Genomic DNA, 17,378 nt, shown 5'->3' with positions numbered 1-17,378 from the left:
TCCCTTGTTTGCTTGTATTTTTAACTTCATTAAACAGGGTTTGGTAGGGAGGTCTGCGGATCGATCCCCCACAACTGCGATTGAGAGGGGTTTAAATACCGTAATCCTTGGACACGCCCCGAAATCCGGATTAGTCGGCCCAATGTGGTTCGGTCGTTCGGATTACCGGATGGTTTAAACCAAAAAAAAATTAAACAGGGTTTTAGTCTTTTAGACTCAATTTGGTGCTGCCTCGGTTTTTTCAGAGATGCTACAGACAGAGCCAGGATATTAAGTATCCGTATACTGATCGTTGAATCGCTTTGATTTAAGATATTCAGTTGCATGATTACAGTGGTGAAGCCAAGGGCTCTTTCCCGGACTCCCGGGACACCGCAAACAAATTATTATTTTTTGGTGTATTCTGTCCAATTCTTAGGTAAAAATAGAGTAAATTTATATTTTCATGTAGAAATAGGTACGTATTATTTTTTCTTGGGAACCCACAAAGAAAGGAATGTGAAAAAGTTGATGGAATATTTTTAGGTGATACTAATTCCATCATCACAAATTTGTCGGCAACGCATTGTTTTGAACATTAAAGGGTCCAATTCTTGCAATTGCCCTTTTTCTAAGGTTGTTCCAATTTTTTTCAAAAATTTCCAAAAACATCACTTTCTATACTTTTTCTTTTTATTATACTTTTATATCAGGATTTAATCTTTGACAAATAATATATCTTTATTACAAGCTCTTGGCAATTTTTAAGTTGCCCTACATACGGAAATACAAAAATGAAGCACAAACTGTAGTGAAGTCAACTTTTCAAACTTGGAATATTGTCGGTCTAATAAATCATTAATTAGACATCTAAAAATGAGATGAATTGACAAGTGTATGGAAAATTTAAAAAGTAAAGTATTCAAAGTCGTGCACTATAAGACGTTGAAATCTAAGACTCAGCATTAAACACCCAAAAATACGACCAAAAAGGTTTCACAATAAAGCGGTTTAATAAATTTCAAATCTAAATTCAAATGATAACATGTTAAGGAAGAAAGAATGAGCAAACGTACCGAGAACAAGAATTCAGGAAATACTTGAAAAAACGATCTAAAATACACTACGTGAAGTTTAAAACTAACACTTCTCCTTATACAAAAGTCGATTTCATAATAAGTTCCGAATCTGAATCTAAATTCAGTAGATAACATGGTACTGTAAAATGGTATTCAAAGTCGTGCACTATAAGACGTTGAAATCTAAGACTCAACATTAAACACCCAAAAATACGACCAAAAAGGCTTCACAATAACGTCGGGCTTCACAATAACGTCGGTTTAATAAATTCAGAATCTAAATTCAAATGATAAGCAAACGTACGGAGATTTAATGAACGGATAATCTATAACTCAACATAAAATGCCTGGAAAAACGATCTAAAATACACACAACGGTAAAGTTTAAAACAAAAACTTCTCCTTATACTAAAGTCAATTTCATAATAAGTTCCGAATCTGAATCTAAATTCAGTAGATAGGAGTAACATGGTACTGTAAAATGGTGTTCATGAAATCGTACACCATAGTTGGAAAGATGTACATTTTGATTGTACTCATATTTGATTATTGTTTGACAAAACAACATCAACGTCTGCATGTAAGCATGTCCATATTTTCCCCGGTAAAAATGGTCATTACGTACATCAACATTTAAGTGTGAATATGACAATGCAACTACACGACATTTGGAAATTTCATAGCTCTCACTCAATGCTCCCCACTCAATTTACTGGCACTCTGCAACTTGTCCCATTTTGCACTATTATTATCATTGATTGATTTTCTACCACTATAAACACAAACAACGTCTTTCACTTGTCTTAAGCTGATGGCTGGAATTCCAAGATCGGTTTTATATTATGACAGGGGTGTCTAAGGCCACGAACAACCACGGGCGGCGGAATCGGACCTCCGCTTTTGGGAACCCCATATTTACAAGCTTTATTGATAAAATTTAATACAAACCTCGATATACAGAACATGTGCATTCATATTTGGGGCCTCATATTTTTGTGGTGCACCGGACCTCTATTTACTTTAAGAAGCCCCTGTATTCTGATACCATATTAAAAAACCATTTCAACCAAAAATTTAAACTGATGGTTAAAGTCCCAACATCAGTTTTATATTCTAACAGAAAATAAGATTTGAACATGTTAGTTCTTGATCATTACATCAATGTCATAGTTATTGGACTAAGGCAACATCTTTGTTTTATGAGCGATGTTTAGTGACACGAATAAAATCGTACATAAGCCATATAGGTCACAGATCTTATGTCACGTATTCAGCAAAATCGGTTAACATACTCACGAAGTTCAGTTATATTTTTCATTCAAATGAGTAACCATATAAACCTCAAACAAGTAGAAAAAAGATGACTCATTTTATGCAATTATAGTGAATAGGGTGATCATTAATGTAGGAAATGTGAACTAATATTATTGAATGAATAATCGTAGGATTACATGAGACGTATACATATACAAATTAGGAGTTAGGTTAGATGGTTAGGGTTTCCTAAGTACATGGGATTTACATCCTAATATTATGCAAAGAATATATTGACTAAAACAAACTAGAATAATTAGATATTTCCTAATTATTCTCTAACATCCTCCCGCAAGACGGACGGCCGAGCTGAGAGTCCGATCTTGGATAGCAGCATGTCAAACCGAGGGCGAGGAAGGGCTTTGGTGAGTGCATCAGCGAGTTGATCGTCGTTAGCAATGGGAACTACACGCACAAAGCCAAATTGAACCTTTTCCCGAATAAAGTGATAGTCGAGTGCGACATGCTTCATGCGCGAATGAAAGACGTGATTAGCGCTGAGATTCGTGGCGCCTAGATTGTCACAGTAGACGGCTGGAACCGAGGATATAGCAATGCGAAGCTCCTTGAGTAAGTGACATAGCCAAGTTAATTCGGCAGTGGCATTGGCCACCGAACGATATTCGGCTTCCGTGGAGGAACGAGCTACAGTGCGGAGTTTCTTAGAGCTCCACGAAATAGGGGTGCGACCAAGATACACAATGTACGCACTAGTTGATGAGAGGTCATCCCTGTTACCACCCCAATCCGAATCGGAGTAAGCATGAAGACTGGAAGGGGAGTCACGATGGATAATAATGCCATGAGAAGCCGTGCCAACCAAGTAGCGTAGCAGCCTTTTGAGAGCTGACCAATGATAGACAGTTGGTTGATGCATGAATTGCGAGAGTTTATTGACAGCAAAAGCAATGTCAGGCCGCGTTAAAGACAGATATTGGAGACTGCCAACAAGCATACGGTATTCTGTGGGGTTGTCATGTGGGGTGTTGTCTCGTAGGCTTAATTTGAAGGTAGCATCCATGGGAGTGGGAGCAGCCTTGGCATCGGTCATGTTAGCTCGCGCAAGGAGATCAGAGATGTATTTTCTTTGATTGAGAAAGAGACCTTGGGAGCATGGTTGGACTTCAACACCAAGAAAATAGGTGAGAGGACCTAAGTTCTTTAGAGAGAAACGGCTGGCAAGGGAAGCAATAAAGGCATTAACTTGAGTAGCACAAGATCCTGTAACTATAATATCATCTACATAGACAAGAACAAACAAAGTGTAAGTTCTATGAAGAATGAATAAAGACGTATTAGAGACAGAATTTGTGAAACCCGCGGTGAGGAGGAAGGATCGCAATTCATTGTACCATGCTCTAGGGGCCTGTTTGAGGCCATAAATGGCTTTACGAAGACGACACACATGTGACGGGTGGGAAGGATCTTCGAACCCCGGGGGTTGAGCCATATAAACCGTGTCGGTTATGGTGCCTTGAAGGAAGGCATCGTTAATATCAAGTTGACGGAGGGACCAATTGTGGGAGACGGCAAGACTAAGTGACAAACGGACCGTGACGGGTTTTATGACTGGGCTAAAGGTTTCATTATAGTCGAGACCGGGTCTTTGATGAAAGCCTTTGGCAACTAGTCTAGCTTTATATTTGTGAATGGTGCCATCGGTGTTGTACTTTGTGCGGAATACCCATTTGCATCCCACTATATTTTGGTCCGAGGATGAGGGAACGAGTTCCCATGTGCCATTGGCGTGGAGGGTAGCAATTTGTGTCTCCATTGCAGCACGCCAGGTAGGGTGGAGCAGGGCCTGTTTGGTGGTTTTTGGTTCGGGGGAGTGAAGTTGAGCTGTGAGATTAAGTTTGTCAATGGGCTTGAATATATTGTGGGAGGCACGAGTGCCATGATGGTGAGCTGGTTGGGTTTGCGGTGTAGGGGCAGGGGAGGGTGAAGGTGATGGAGATATGAGAGGCGATGTGGGTGAAAGGGGAGAGGAGGTTTCTGATGTTGGAGGAGAGGAAGGAGGAGTGGTGGGAGTAGGGTTGATAGGAGTGGTGGGAGTATCGTTGATTGGAGTGCGAGGTGAGGAGGGAGTTGGGTTGTCAGGAGGATTTGGTTGCGGGGCAGGGGAGATGACAGGGTTGGGTACTTGACACCAGGTGTCGTAGGTAGGGAGGGATGGTGTGGGGTTGTGCAGCGGAGGAGTGTGGAATGGGTAAGTCGATTCAATGAAGCGGACATGTCGTGAGCTACAGATGAGATTGGTGTTCGGGTCAAGGCATAGATATGCGTGTTGAGTTGGAGAGTAGCCAACAAAAACGCAAGCGATAGAGCGGGGATCGAGTTTGTGTGTGGTATATGGTCGAAGCCAGGGATAGCAAAGACAACCAAAATTGTGGAGGTTGACATATTTGGGTGGAGAGTGAAATAGATGAAAGTATGGGGTGTTAGTGTGGAGAGTTGAGGTGGGCATGCGATTGATGAGATACACGGCTGTTTGGAAGGCTAGAGACCAATATGTGAGGGGCATGGAAGCGTGCGAGAGAAGCGCAAGACCGGTATCTACAATATGGCGATGTCGTCTTTCCGCAAAATCATTATGTTCGGGAGTGTATGGTGGTGAGGTGAGATGTTGGATACCAAACGAGGCAAGGTCCGGTTTTAATTTTTCAAACTCACCTCCGTTATCGGAGTAGAGTGTGAGGATAGAACGAGAGAATTGTTTTTCTACAAAGGCACGAAAGTGAAGGAAAGTGCGATGGGTGTCGGACTTCTTTTTGAGATTAAATATCCACGTAAATTTTGTGTGATGATCGACAAAAATAATGAAGTATTTAAATTGATCAAACGAGTGTACGGGAGAGGTCCACAAATCACTGAAAATAACTTCAAGAGAAAACTGCGTTTTGAGTGACGAAACATTAAACGCTAATTTGTGACTCTTGTAAATATGACACGCATTGCAATTATTATTAGGAAGTAGAATTTTGGAATTAAAACTAGAAACAAGCAATCTGCTTTAGAACTGAAAAATGTGGGTGACCAAAGCGATGATGAAGGTCTGCGTCTTTGAGCGTAGTGGTTTGGGCTTGCGGAGGTGACGACAGCGGTCAATAGTATACACCGTCTTTGGCTGGTCCCGTAAAAAGAATAGCTCCAGTGTTAAGCTCCTTCACAACAAAATAATTGGAGGTAAAGTTAATACAAACATTATTATCGGAACAAAATTGAGAAACGGAGATTATATTTTTATGCATTTGAGGAACATGTAATACTTGTTTTAAAAGAAAGGAAGAAGAAGAAGAGTAAGGAAGGGATGTGGAACCAGCGTTGGAGATGGGAAGGCTCGAGCCATCACCAATTACGATCTCATCCGTTCCATCATATGGGTTGTGAAGGGCGAGGTTTGCGAGGTCAGCTGTGACGTGGTGTGAAGCACCACTGTCCAGCAGCCAAGGGGAGGGCACGGATTGGTGTTCGAAAACCGTGGGGTTGGCCTGGGCTTGGGGAGTGCGAGGGTAGGGTGGGACACGAATGTCAGGGTAGAGTGCTTTGAATATAAGGCAATAGGAGAGGGTATGTCCTTGCACATGACTCCATTGACACTTGCCATGGAACGGGTTTTTGGGGTTCTGATTAACAGTCGTGGTGGCTGACGTGTTGGGTGGTGGTGGTGGCTGGGAGTTGCGTGAGGTGGTGTGAGGTGGGGCAGCGGAGGAGCGAGTGTAAGTGGGGTGGGCCATAGGTGTGAAGGTGTTGGTGGAGGCAGAGTCTCGGGTTTGTTGGATGGTGAGTTCCCGACGAATTAGTTTTTCATGTAATTCGCGAAAAGTGATGGGAGTGTCACGTGCATTAACCGCATCAATGACGGCCTGATAGGACGAGTCCAAGCCATCAATAATTTGGTCAGTGACATCTTCCTGAGAGATGATGGTGCCGAGAAGGGCAAGCTCATCAACAGTTTCTTTAATTTTGTTCATATAGTCGGTGGTGGTCGAGGTTCCTTTGGTAATGTTTTTGAGTTTATGACGGAGTTGTTTGATATGACCACGGGAGGGAAGAGCATAGGAGGAGGCGAGAGCATCCCATGCTTCCTTGGTGGTGGTCAGACGGTTAAGAATGAGACTGATGGAGGGTGTGAGAGTGCTTGCCACGGCGCCGAAGAGTAACTTGTCTTGCCGGAACCACGTGCTGTAGGCCGGATTAGGGACAAGAGCTTTGTTTTTTTCAGTGATAGTTTGAGATGGAGGAGGGGTACCATCGGGATAGATCGTAACCTTTTAATAGCGATTCAAATTGTAATCGCCATTGAGAGTAGTTCGATCCATCAAATTTTGTGACGGTATGAAGATTAACAAGGACGAGCGGCTTGTTAGGCTCGGCCTGGTTGGGGATAGTGTTGCTCGACATGTGAGATGATCAAGGAAAAATTGTAGGGTTTGGTAGGGAGATCAAAACCTTTCTCCTGATACCATGTAGGAAATGTGAACTAATATTATTGAATGAATAATCGTAGGATTACATGAGACGTATACATATACAAATTAGGAGCTAGGTTAGATGGTTAGGGTTTCCTAAGTACATGGGATTTACATCATAATATTATGCAAATAATATATTGACTAAAACAAACTAGAATAATTAGATATTTCCTAATTATTCTCTAACAATCTACAACAAGTTTATAAAATTAGGTGCACAATAGTGGTCAGCAATCAAGTAAGGTTATGTCCCCTATTTTTTTTTTTATTTTTTTTTTATTTTTTTTATTTTTTTGGCAACTGGAAATAAAGGTTCCTAACAGTCCCTCATAGCCCTTTTTGCCAGGCCATGCGCTAACTTGTTCAGGTTCCTGCGAACAAAGCTAAAACATAAACAATGAAAAGATGTTGAAATAGACGCAATCTCCTCCATGATGCCTTTAGTATGATGGTGCTTATGAGCCACGCCTCCCCATGGTTGAAGCATGCTAAGACAGTCCGATGAAACTTCCAGATGCAAAAAACCTTGAGCCTTAGCCCATTCTAACACCTTAAGAACGCCAATAGCCTCCGCTTGAAGTGGTGATTCAGCCCTCCCTTTCAACATACCTTCGAAAAGTGGCTTCCCCACCGCTCCAAGTACAACCCAACCAAAAGCTGCAATCCCCGTTGCTTCCCAACTTGCGTCAACCCTAATTCTCCATCTATTACAAGCGCCAAAGGGGCCAATAATGAAACGAGGAAGGCCATTTTTAAGACAGTTCGACTCATACTCCATGTCCTCTGATTCGTTTGTCTTAGAAAACCCGTCCCCATCCTTCGTAGTTTTCATCTCCGGGGTCTTGATGACCAGTGAGACCAAAGCCCCCAACTGCTTGAAGAAGAGTTTTTGTACAAAACTTTCACCTCTAAAAACAGAGTTGTTCCGCAGAAGCCAAATACTATTCAGAGTAGCCAAGAAGTGTATAAGTCCGTAAAGGTTTTCCTTTTGACCCTTAAGGTATGTAATCCAATTGATAATCCACTCACCTAAATCCAAGGACTTATTTTGATCCGTTCTGATGCCCAGTACCGATCCGAACCAGATCCTTGACGATACATCACAATCCCTGAATAAATGTTCCAGGGTTTCGACCTCCCTCAACCCCTTACCACACAGAGTGCAACAAGGATCCCATCCCAGATTTCTCTTAATAAACTCACTCCCAATGGGTAGGGACTCAGTGATAATCTTCCATAGCAAAATCTTCCACAATTGAGGTCCTGGAAGTTTCTAGAGAGTAGTTTTACAGAACCTTTTCTTTTTTAAATTCAGTCTCTCTTTATCCTTCAAAGTTCCTTTGTTGTTAAAGAACTCTCCAAAAATCACCCCATATCCACTCTTTACCGTATACCGTCCCTCATCCGAGAAGGGCCAGAAGACCTCATCATGATTCCTAGTGGAAATAAGAGGTGTAGCCAAAATCTTATCCACACTTTCCTGTTTAAAAATTAACCGAACCATCCCCTCATTCCAGCCACCCCCATTAAAACATAAATCCTTAATGCGCAAGTCTTTCATAAAACCAAACCCCTCCTCCAGCAGTAGATCCACTGGCTCCGGCATACCCCCATCAACCCACCGTGTACTCCAGACATTGAGGTTGGAATCAATACCAGGCTTCCAGGCAATGTTTTGCAAGACAAAATCTAAGCCATGTAAGATACTTCGTACCCCCCAAGACATGTTTCCCTTATGCCTAACCGGCATTCCTTGCACATAACATCCCCGACCAAAAATCCTTTCTCGAAAGACACGGCAAAAGAGCGACTTATCCTCATTATTGACTAACCGCCAAGAATGCTTAGCTAGTAAAGCACGGTTCAAACACTCGATATTACGAATTATGTCCCCTAATTAATTGGTGATAGAAGAAGTAATTCACTAACTTATACAGTACTAAACTAGTGTGACCTCAACGATCTCTTCACTTGACGTTAAAATCAGCATCGAGCTAACCAGGCTACTCCACAAAATGTTACTCTACATATTTGGTTTAACTAAAGGGAACAATTTAGCAGTGATGCGAAGTAGCATCATGCAACTCTGCAACCATGATGTTACTTGGCATCATCTTGAGAACCTTATCACCACACCTTACCTTACCTCTGATATCACTTGTTAGGTCTTTTACAACGGGTTTACAAAATCATGTGAATAAAATTGAACCACAAACAACTAAGGGCGTCAATCATAAAACTCATTAGTGATGAGAGAAGTAGACGACTAACTTATAAACCAGTCTCCTTATTATAAATCTTATAATAATATTATAAACTAGTCTCATCTTAAAATCAATTGGGATCGGATAAGTAACAAACACAAACAATATAAAGTAGTTTACTCACTTTATTTATCGATAGACAATACCCCATACACATACAAGAAGAGATTCAATAGTAACTCACTTTTATAAGACCAACACATTAATTATCGTAGATCTCAACCATATACTCATAACTCATTTACAACACTAGCTCACAGAATAACCATGCATTTTGATTTCTCAAGAATAAATCTCATCATGATATTATTATTATTATTATTGAACTTCACTTGACGATGTGTACGGCTTGTAAACACAAAAGTGTTTTTTTTTTTTTTTTTTTTTTTTTTTTGAAATGAGTAGACTCAATTTTTTTGGAAGAAGCACTTCGAATATATAATATAACCTACGGAGAAGACATGCTTGGTAGGATTTGAACTTACGACATCGATGTCTAATGGATGAATTTAGTATAATAAGACATAATCCCAATTAGCATGTCACTAGGTAGGACTATCTTATCTAAATATTTGTCAAAGGCAAGGACTTAGTGACAAGTTTGTTCACCATCCACTAATATATTTTGTTTAAAAAAGAGACCTTCCACTAAATATACTTTAATCAATACTTATCCCCTTTGTTTGGACCATAATCATGATTTTCAAACTAACCCTATCATACATTCAACCTATTCATACCAATGGGCCCATGGAACCATAGTTAATCTCACTTAAGACGGTCAACCTTCATTTTAGAGGTAAAACAAACTCAAATACTACTACTTATTGATAATAAGATAAACGTTTTGCTAGCAATTAAGCAGTTACATTTATCCTATACCATTTTAACATTAAAATTAATATTACCATCATAAATAAATAAGAATTTATGACCGGGATAATGTTAAGTTATGTCACCATAATTAGGGGTACACAATATTTTCCCTACCTTTCCTTTTGTTTTTTTTCTTCACCAACCAAATACCAAAATCATAGAGATGCACCTTACCAATTAAATACACTATATTAAACTGTTACACACTTACACACCCTTGTTTTTTATGTCTGCTCCTTCCTTTACTTCCAACTGTTGAACTTGTTTTCAGTCTGTCTTCCTGACTTCTCACTACATTTTCCTGCTTTTTTCTCCCCTTCAATTTATACTTTTCTTCAGTAATAAACTGCTGTTTTTTTGTTGGGTTTTCATTCAATTTTTGTGGGTATTTTGGACCATTTTCTTGTCTCAAAGAACCAGTCTTTGAACAATTTACTTAAGGTATGCAATTTTTTAAATATTTCCCAGTTTACATTTATGCTAAAAATGTCAACTTTAGGTTTTTTTTTATGTATAACATCCGGGTTAGCCCGGATTCGAGCCAGAAATGACTACAAGGGTGCTAAAACTCTCGCTCATTAGTTTTAACACGGCTGCATTCCCGGGTTTGGGTCAACTTTATGTTTTTTTTTTCTTATTGTTGGTTACCATCCACTCTCGCTCATGAGTTTTAACACAACTGCATTCTCGGGTTTGGGGTCAAATTTTTGTTAATAAAACCTGTTTATGTCAATTTTGTAGGTGGTATTTGAATCAAAGCACATTCTTTGAAGAAGTTATTGAAGGTATGCAATTTTTATCTATTACCCATTTACCCAGATTACATTTATGCTAAAAAAAATGTCAAGTTTATGTTAATAAAAATTTGTTTATTTCAATTTTTTTGGTGTTCCTTGATTTTCCCAGTTTACATTTATGTTCAAAATGTCAACTTTATGTAAATAAACTGTTTATTTCAGTTTTCTTGGTGTTGTTTGAGTTTCCCAAGCTTACATTTATGCCAAAGATGCCAACTTTATGTTAATAGAACTTGTTTATGTCAATTTTCCAGGTGTTATTGTGTTAATTAAATTTTTATGTTTACATTTATTGCTAAAAAATGTCAACTTTATGTTATTCAAAATTGTTTGTGTCAGTTTTATTGTTTAATTTCACAGCTTACATTTATGCTAAAAAAATGTTTGTTGATTTTCTAGGTGTTGATTGAATATCCCAGAAATTATAAATCTTAGGAAGGCATTGAGGGGTTTAGGGTTTTGAAGAATGGAAGCAGAAAATGGAGATTTGAAATGTAAAATGGATGATTATGAGGTTATTGAAGAAATTGATAGTGGAGCATTTGGGACTTCTTTTCTTGTGTTTCACAAAGTTGAGCAAAAAAAGTGAGTGGTTTTGTTGCTAGGTGATTATTTAGTTAATCCTTTTTTTGTTTTTTCCGGATTTTACGATTGTTAATTGCTTTAGTACCTGTTTTAATTGGTTTCTTGATCATCTTGCTTGAGTAATTTCGAGTTTGATTAGTTGAAGGGCCCATTTGGGGTCTATTTGATTTGAAGCTCATAAATCTCTTAGAAAGTGATGTATAGGATGATTATTTAGCATTAAGGGTATATTAATGATGATTTTAGGTTGTAAAGTGGTCAAAAGTTGTTGAAGTATACCACTAGTTGACCTGAGAAACGGGTAATTTGGATCGGGTTCAGGTGGGGTCACTTTCGGTTGCTCAGCAATCACTCACCAGGTCACTTCGGTTGGGTAATTTTTGTGTCGGGTTATTCAGGTTGCATTAATTAAGGTACAAAACCAGTGACTGGGTTTCAAACATCAGCTCAACTTTTGGTTGATATAGTTTTCAAAGACTTATTAGTTCAGTTCATAATTTGAAAAGTTTTTGTTTCAAGTCAGTAATTTTGGTTCATTTTTCATCGGGGCAATTCCAGTTGGGGCATCTTTAGGTTTGGGTCAACTTGGGTTGACTTTTTGGGTCAAATAGGGTTTGAGTCGGGTCATTTGCCAGGTCGACACTAGTAATCGTTGGTAATACAGTTACTTTCTGCACATAGTAAAATGACTGTTCTTCATGTACCGAAAAATAAGATCGAAATGGTTTTTCTATAAAAATATTATGCAAAATATTGGCAGAACTATTATCAGTTTAGTTGGGCGATTTGGTGGAGTCGAGCTTAGCTTCGTGAGACGAGAGGGAAATATGGGCACGCACTCTAGCCCATCTTTCTCCGGTGGTTTACTCAACTAGATATTGGGTGAGATCGGGTCCAATGGACACTATTGATTTTGTAAACACTGATATTATGTTGCTTTCTTAAGATTACCAAGTTTTTCTATCAAAAAAGAATATTATGCAAAATATGGTTAGCATCAATGGTTCTCGCCCATTATGGTTGATAACATATCCATGGCCTTTTCAGGTATGTAATGAAGAAGATACGATTAGCTAAGCAAACAGAGAAGTTAAAAAAAATCGCACAACAGGAGGTAAATAATTTAGTTTCTTTTTCCTTGAATAAAACTACTGTTGAACTAGTTTCCCGAATCTTCATTCATGCTTTTCCATGCCACAGAGGAAAAGAATTTTGCAATGGCTAGAATTTCATCTTAAGTATCTAGGACATATTTTTAACATGGTTCGTTTGTGTTTTCCTCAGATAGAGCTGATATCGAAGTTAAATCATCCATACATAGTCGAGTACAAAGATTCTTGGCTTGACAAGGTACATATATGGCTATATGCTAATTCACATGTTATGCATCAATTGACATAAATGTTGAGAGAGTAATTTGAACTTTTGATTTAAAAGGTGTGACCTCCTCCTTTAATTCAATCATATGATTTCTTATGCTCTTGTCCTTGTTTGTTATGCAGGAAAACTGTGTATGCATCGTGAGAAACAACTGTGAAGGAGGTGACATGTAAGTATCCCATGTTATGCTTAGTATTTTTGTCGCGTAGGTGAAGTTCTTTTGGCTACTACCATAGTTCCAACTTCTGAACTGTGTAACCTTGACACTTGGTTTTTGGGACCATACCTTTCCTCGACATATGACTCTCAAGGATATGTGTACAGAATTCGTATTCAGTTCCTTACCAATCAGACACACTTCCCTTAGAAGAGATTGAAAGGCTGGCTGACCTTGGCTTACATGCCAAAACTAAAGGAAATACTATTTTGTGAAGCCTATTGTGCAAATTTGTGTACGATTTTCAGCTTCACATCTCAAATATCTCTCTATTTTGCTTAGGAAAACACAATATTTCTAACTTTCAATTAAGTTTGCATTCGAAGACGTGTAACTTCTAATGTCACAATGACTCAGTGCTGTTGGGAACTCTAAATTTGGTAGAGTAATGGACTAATTGTTTCCGACTAATTTATTTGATACAATCATTCAGTAATAAATTGACGAATTGTATGTGGATTTTCAGGGCTGAGATCATTAGGAAGACTAAAGCAACTATGTTTTCAGAAGAGGTAGATCAGTTAAATAATAACTTCGTATTAACTTGTCTTACTTGTACTTCAAGTAAGAGCAAATACTGATTTGGTTTCAGTTGTCTCCAGCGAGTCTGCAAATGGATGACTCAGTTGTTACTGGCTGTCGATTACCTGCACTCAAACCGCATTCTTCACAGAGATATAAAGGTTCGTTTATTTATCTCATTATTGTCTATCTGGGTATCTGTGATAATTCCGTATAATCTTCTGCAAATAGACTTAAATCATGAGTATTTCGAAGCGTTCACTAACACCAATGTAAATATGTTTTGTGTCAGTGTTCAAACATATTCTTGACGAAGGAAAGTGACATACGTCTTGGTAAGAGTACTCAACATTCTTCTTAATTTCCTGAAACACTTTCTTCCTTTCAAACTTCATAACCTCACCACATTAATGACACACGACAAATAGAGTTGGTCTTATATGTGAGATCAACCAGTGAACCTTATAACTACGCGAGGAGTACACAAGAATTTGCGTTGGTCTCACATGTGAAAGCATCTCATACAAATTTTACTGATTTGGAACAATTGTAGGATTAAGAATATCGTTTGCTTGTTCTTGATATCTGAAAATACTCTTTTCAGGTGACATTGGACTTGCAAAACTCGTCATGCCTGATGGCAGTTCTTCTTCGGTATTGAATCTTGCCACCTTTTAGCCATTGCACAATTATGGTGAAAGCTAATGTGTACGTTTCTAATAGAACGCTGCTTCTGCGTAGGTTGTCGGGACACCTAATTACATGTGCCCTGAGCTCCTGGCAAATGTACCTTATTGTTACAAATCAGACATATGGTCACTGGGTAAGTGATACAGGGATAAACGCGTAGATATACTTAAAACTCTGATGCATTTGCCCGTTGTTGATTAAGTTTGTTGCTTCAGGCTGTTGTATATTTGAGATTGCTGCACGTCAACCAGCATTCAGAGCTTCGGTATGTCCTTCCCGGAGTTATACTCCATATTCATGATAGTTTATACAATGGGCTTAGCAAAGTGAATTTTGTGTCCTCTACAACAACAAAATGACAATGACATTACGTGAATGGCTCCCGCATGCGATGGGGGAGGGGGTTGGATATACACAACCTTACCCCTGCGCTTGATACGCCAAAACCATGTCATAAAAGGCACCGACAATAAGCTTAGAGAGTTTTTGTGAGCCATTATGCTTTACTCCTTGGTACTCCTATTTCAAAGCCGAAGAATAGTGAGTCTTTGTATTCATCGGAAATGGAAACAGATTTTCTCTAGCTTAAGAAAAAGTGAATGGAATCATTGTTAATTTAATTTTTTTGGGTGACATGAATCAGGACATGAACAGTTTGATCAACAAGATCAATAGATCATTAATATCTCCATTTCCTATCGCGTACACCTCCACATTGTAAGTGCTTTTAAGGCTCAAGTCTCAGAGAGAATCCGTGTTCTTGCAATCATTATACCCTGATTTACCTATAAGTAGAATTTGACTCAAACATAATGTTTCATCCACTTTTGGTGTTCTATGTTATTCAGGAAACAAGTTATAAAGACCATGCTACGAAAAAGCCCTGAGAATAGGCCAACTGTGAGTTTTGGTTTCTTTTGACTGTATACTCCCTCCGATGATATTTCTAATTTTCCGTTTTGGACGTTTCTAATTTCTGTGTTGGGCGATTCTTTGATTCCTTTTAACCGCCTTTATAGGAAATTTAGTTACTTTCAAGTTTTAATGTCAGTGACGTAAATTATACCAGAGACGTCTTTCATTGGTTTTCTTAAACCTTCTGCTACGTTTTTTTGACAAGTATCAAAGAACGGGGAGTGTGTAGAATTTACTGCTGTGATCCTCTCTAATACATGCCTTAATATGTCTTTCATCTATTAGGCTGCAGATCTTTTAAGAAATACATATCTGCAACCATACGTGGTGAGGTGTCGTGCCGCGTCACCTTGTCATCTTCCCGTCAAGTCACCAAACTCGAAAGAGAACTCACCTAGAAGACTTTCGGGTGGTAGACCAAATAAGGGAAAAGATGGAAGAGAGAAAGAGGCAAGAGCAGCAGTAAAGCTCGTTGGAAACTTCGATCAATGTGACCCGATCAGTGCCGTGGTACCCACAAACCGGAACTGTGATAAATCATCCACTTCGGCTACCTCAGAGGAGAACCTTGAAACAAAGAGAGTCGACGCTGTTAGCTACTTGAAGGAAAGATGCGATGCTAGCGAGACCTCCAAATGCGAGTCTTTCGCCTCTGAAGGGCTCATTGACCTAACTGAGGCGAATGAAAGCCTTATTAAAGATACTAGCTCACTTGCACCAGAATGGGTTGATGTTAACATTGAGATTGGTACTAAAAAAGACGGTTCAGAGCAACATGCCAGAGAAGTTCTGAATGTGGATGTGAAGGAAAGCGAAGAGGTCAAACCCGAGAACAATATGCCAGCTGTCATATCTCATGACGAGAAATGTTCGTCATTACCGTCTGTAAAAACTACTTCAAATGAGCAAGTTCCATCTGAAAACGGTAATCACGAGACTATCACGTTGAAATCAGAGAAAGGCGATAATGCAGAAGTCACCCCGTCACCAGCTGATTTATCATTGCTTAAGAGGACATTATCAGCAATGCGGGGTGATCAAGGCAAAAGCGGGGCTGAGGTTCCAACCCACCAACGAGCCGATGCATTGGAGTCTCTCCTAGAGTTGTGTGCACGGCTACTTCGTGAGGATAAGCTTGACGACCTCTCAGGCGTGTTAAGACCCTTTGGAGAAGAAACTGTTTCATCTCGAGAAACTGCGATATGGCTGACAAAAAGCTTGATCGCCGCACATAAGTCTGAAAAGGAAGCCTAATCTGAAGTGCCTTTTTTTTGTTTTTTTAATATATTTCTTGATTTAGCCATGGTTTGCAGATTGTTGATCTTAGTTAATACAGAGTGTATCAATCTTCAAAGCTTTTGTTTGACTGATTGAAATTGTCAAAAACGAGTAACTGTAAGTCTGTAATGATTGCTGGTTTGTATACTTTGTAGTCTTTGGGGTTGAACTGTTGAAGAGTGCTGTAAAGGAGTTCCTCTGTAAACGAGTAATTGTAATCCATGTTTTTTGAAAATGGTTTTCGAAATCATCAGCTTTTGTCATAAACTTGGCTTGCTCGTTCTGCAATCGAGCTAATTAAATGCAGCTTCACATACATCAACTCTTTCGATATATTCATCAGTCTCATGTCCAACCATGCTAGACGATGTTACCTAGGTTTCAAAATCGAGAGGGTCAACTCCTAATCCCTCGCTCCACCACTGACGCCCTGACCATTCTAATTTCTTATCGTCCATCGCCTACATCGAGAAAAAAAATGGATAGAAAACGGTCGTAATATGCTCGATTATCGGTGTAGTCCTTAATGACACAACGTGCATTAGTTGTAAATACACATGATAGATTGAGTATCATGTATCTTAACCATTAGCGCATGTGTAATGTAGCCCATAAAAAATGGCACACTAAATGTGTATAATCTACTCCTATGGTAAATGGTACATCCCTTAGCTTCAAAGCAATGCAAGATCACTTCCACAACAACAAAAGATACATACCCAACTCTTTTGTCTCTCAAGTTAGGTGCCTATCCCATTTACCTTTTTCTTACATTTTGACATATCACCACAATTTAGCCTTAAGCAAATAAGATATCAACATCATAGTTAAATCATATGTCATATAACTTATACTCCCTCCGTCCGGTCATTTGTTTACCTTTGAGTTTGGCAGAAAGGCCAAGGAAAGGAGAGGGACCGTTTCTGGGTATTATTAGTAACAAACAGACAATAAGCTATGTGGATGATCAAATTACTGTTTAAAATATTCTCAATATGAAAAGATAA

At 39.0% G+C, this 17,378-nt stretch overlaps 1 protein-coding gene across 1 annotated transcript; it reads left to right on the top strand.

Annotated features, from left to right (window-relative positions):
- Positions 1-10,154: 10,154 nt before the first annotated feature.
- On the top strand, positions 10,155-16,621 carry LOC141642153 (serine/threonine-protein kinase Nek6-like). Its single transcript, XM_074450850.1, has 15 exons — positions 10,155-10,428; positions 10,729-10,772; positions 11,184-11,369; positions 12,417-12,483; positions 12,654-12,719; positions 12,872-12,918; positions 13,433-13,478; positions 13,569-13,649; positions 13,781-13,823; positions 14,093-14,142; positions 14,230-14,311; positions 14,394-14,443; positions 14,822-14,895; positions 15,027-15,078; positions 15,379-16,621. The coding sequence occupies exons 3-15, from the start codon at positions 11,251-11,253 to the stop codon at positions 16,345-16,347; spliced, it is 1,746 nt and encodes a 581-aa protein (XP_074306951.1). The 5' UTR covers positions 10,155-10,428; positions 10,729-10,772; positions 11,184-11,250; the 3' UTR covers positions 16,348-16,621.
- Positions 16,622-17,378: the final 757 nt, after the last annotated feature.

Source organism: Silene latifolia, chromosome 2, assembly GCF_048544455.1.
Source record: "Silene latifolia isolate original U9 population chromosome 2, ASM4854445v1, whole genome shotgun sequence".
Taxonomy (NCBI): Eukaryota; Viridiplantae; Streptophyta; class Magnoliopsida; order Caryophyllales; family Caryophyllaceae; genus Silene; species Silene latifolia.
The sequence above is the reverse complement of the archived record's forward strand: the minus strand, read 5'-3'. Positions and strand labels throughout refer to the sequence as shown.

Excerpts from the sequence above, each read along its gene's own strand:
- LOC141642153 (XM_074450850.1), top strand. The coding sequence starts at position 11,251 with ATGGAAGCAGAAAATGGAGATTTGAAATGTAAAATGGATGATTATGAG. Across the intron at positions 12,484-12,653 it reads AAAAAATCGCACAACAGGAG|ATAGAGCTGATATCGAAGTT; the intron begins GTAAATAATTTA and ends TGTTTTCCTCAG. Across the intron at positions 15,079-15,378 it reads GCCCTGAGAATAGGCCAACT|GCTGCAGATCTTTTAAGAAA; the intron begins GTGAGTTTTGGT and ends TTCATCTATTAG.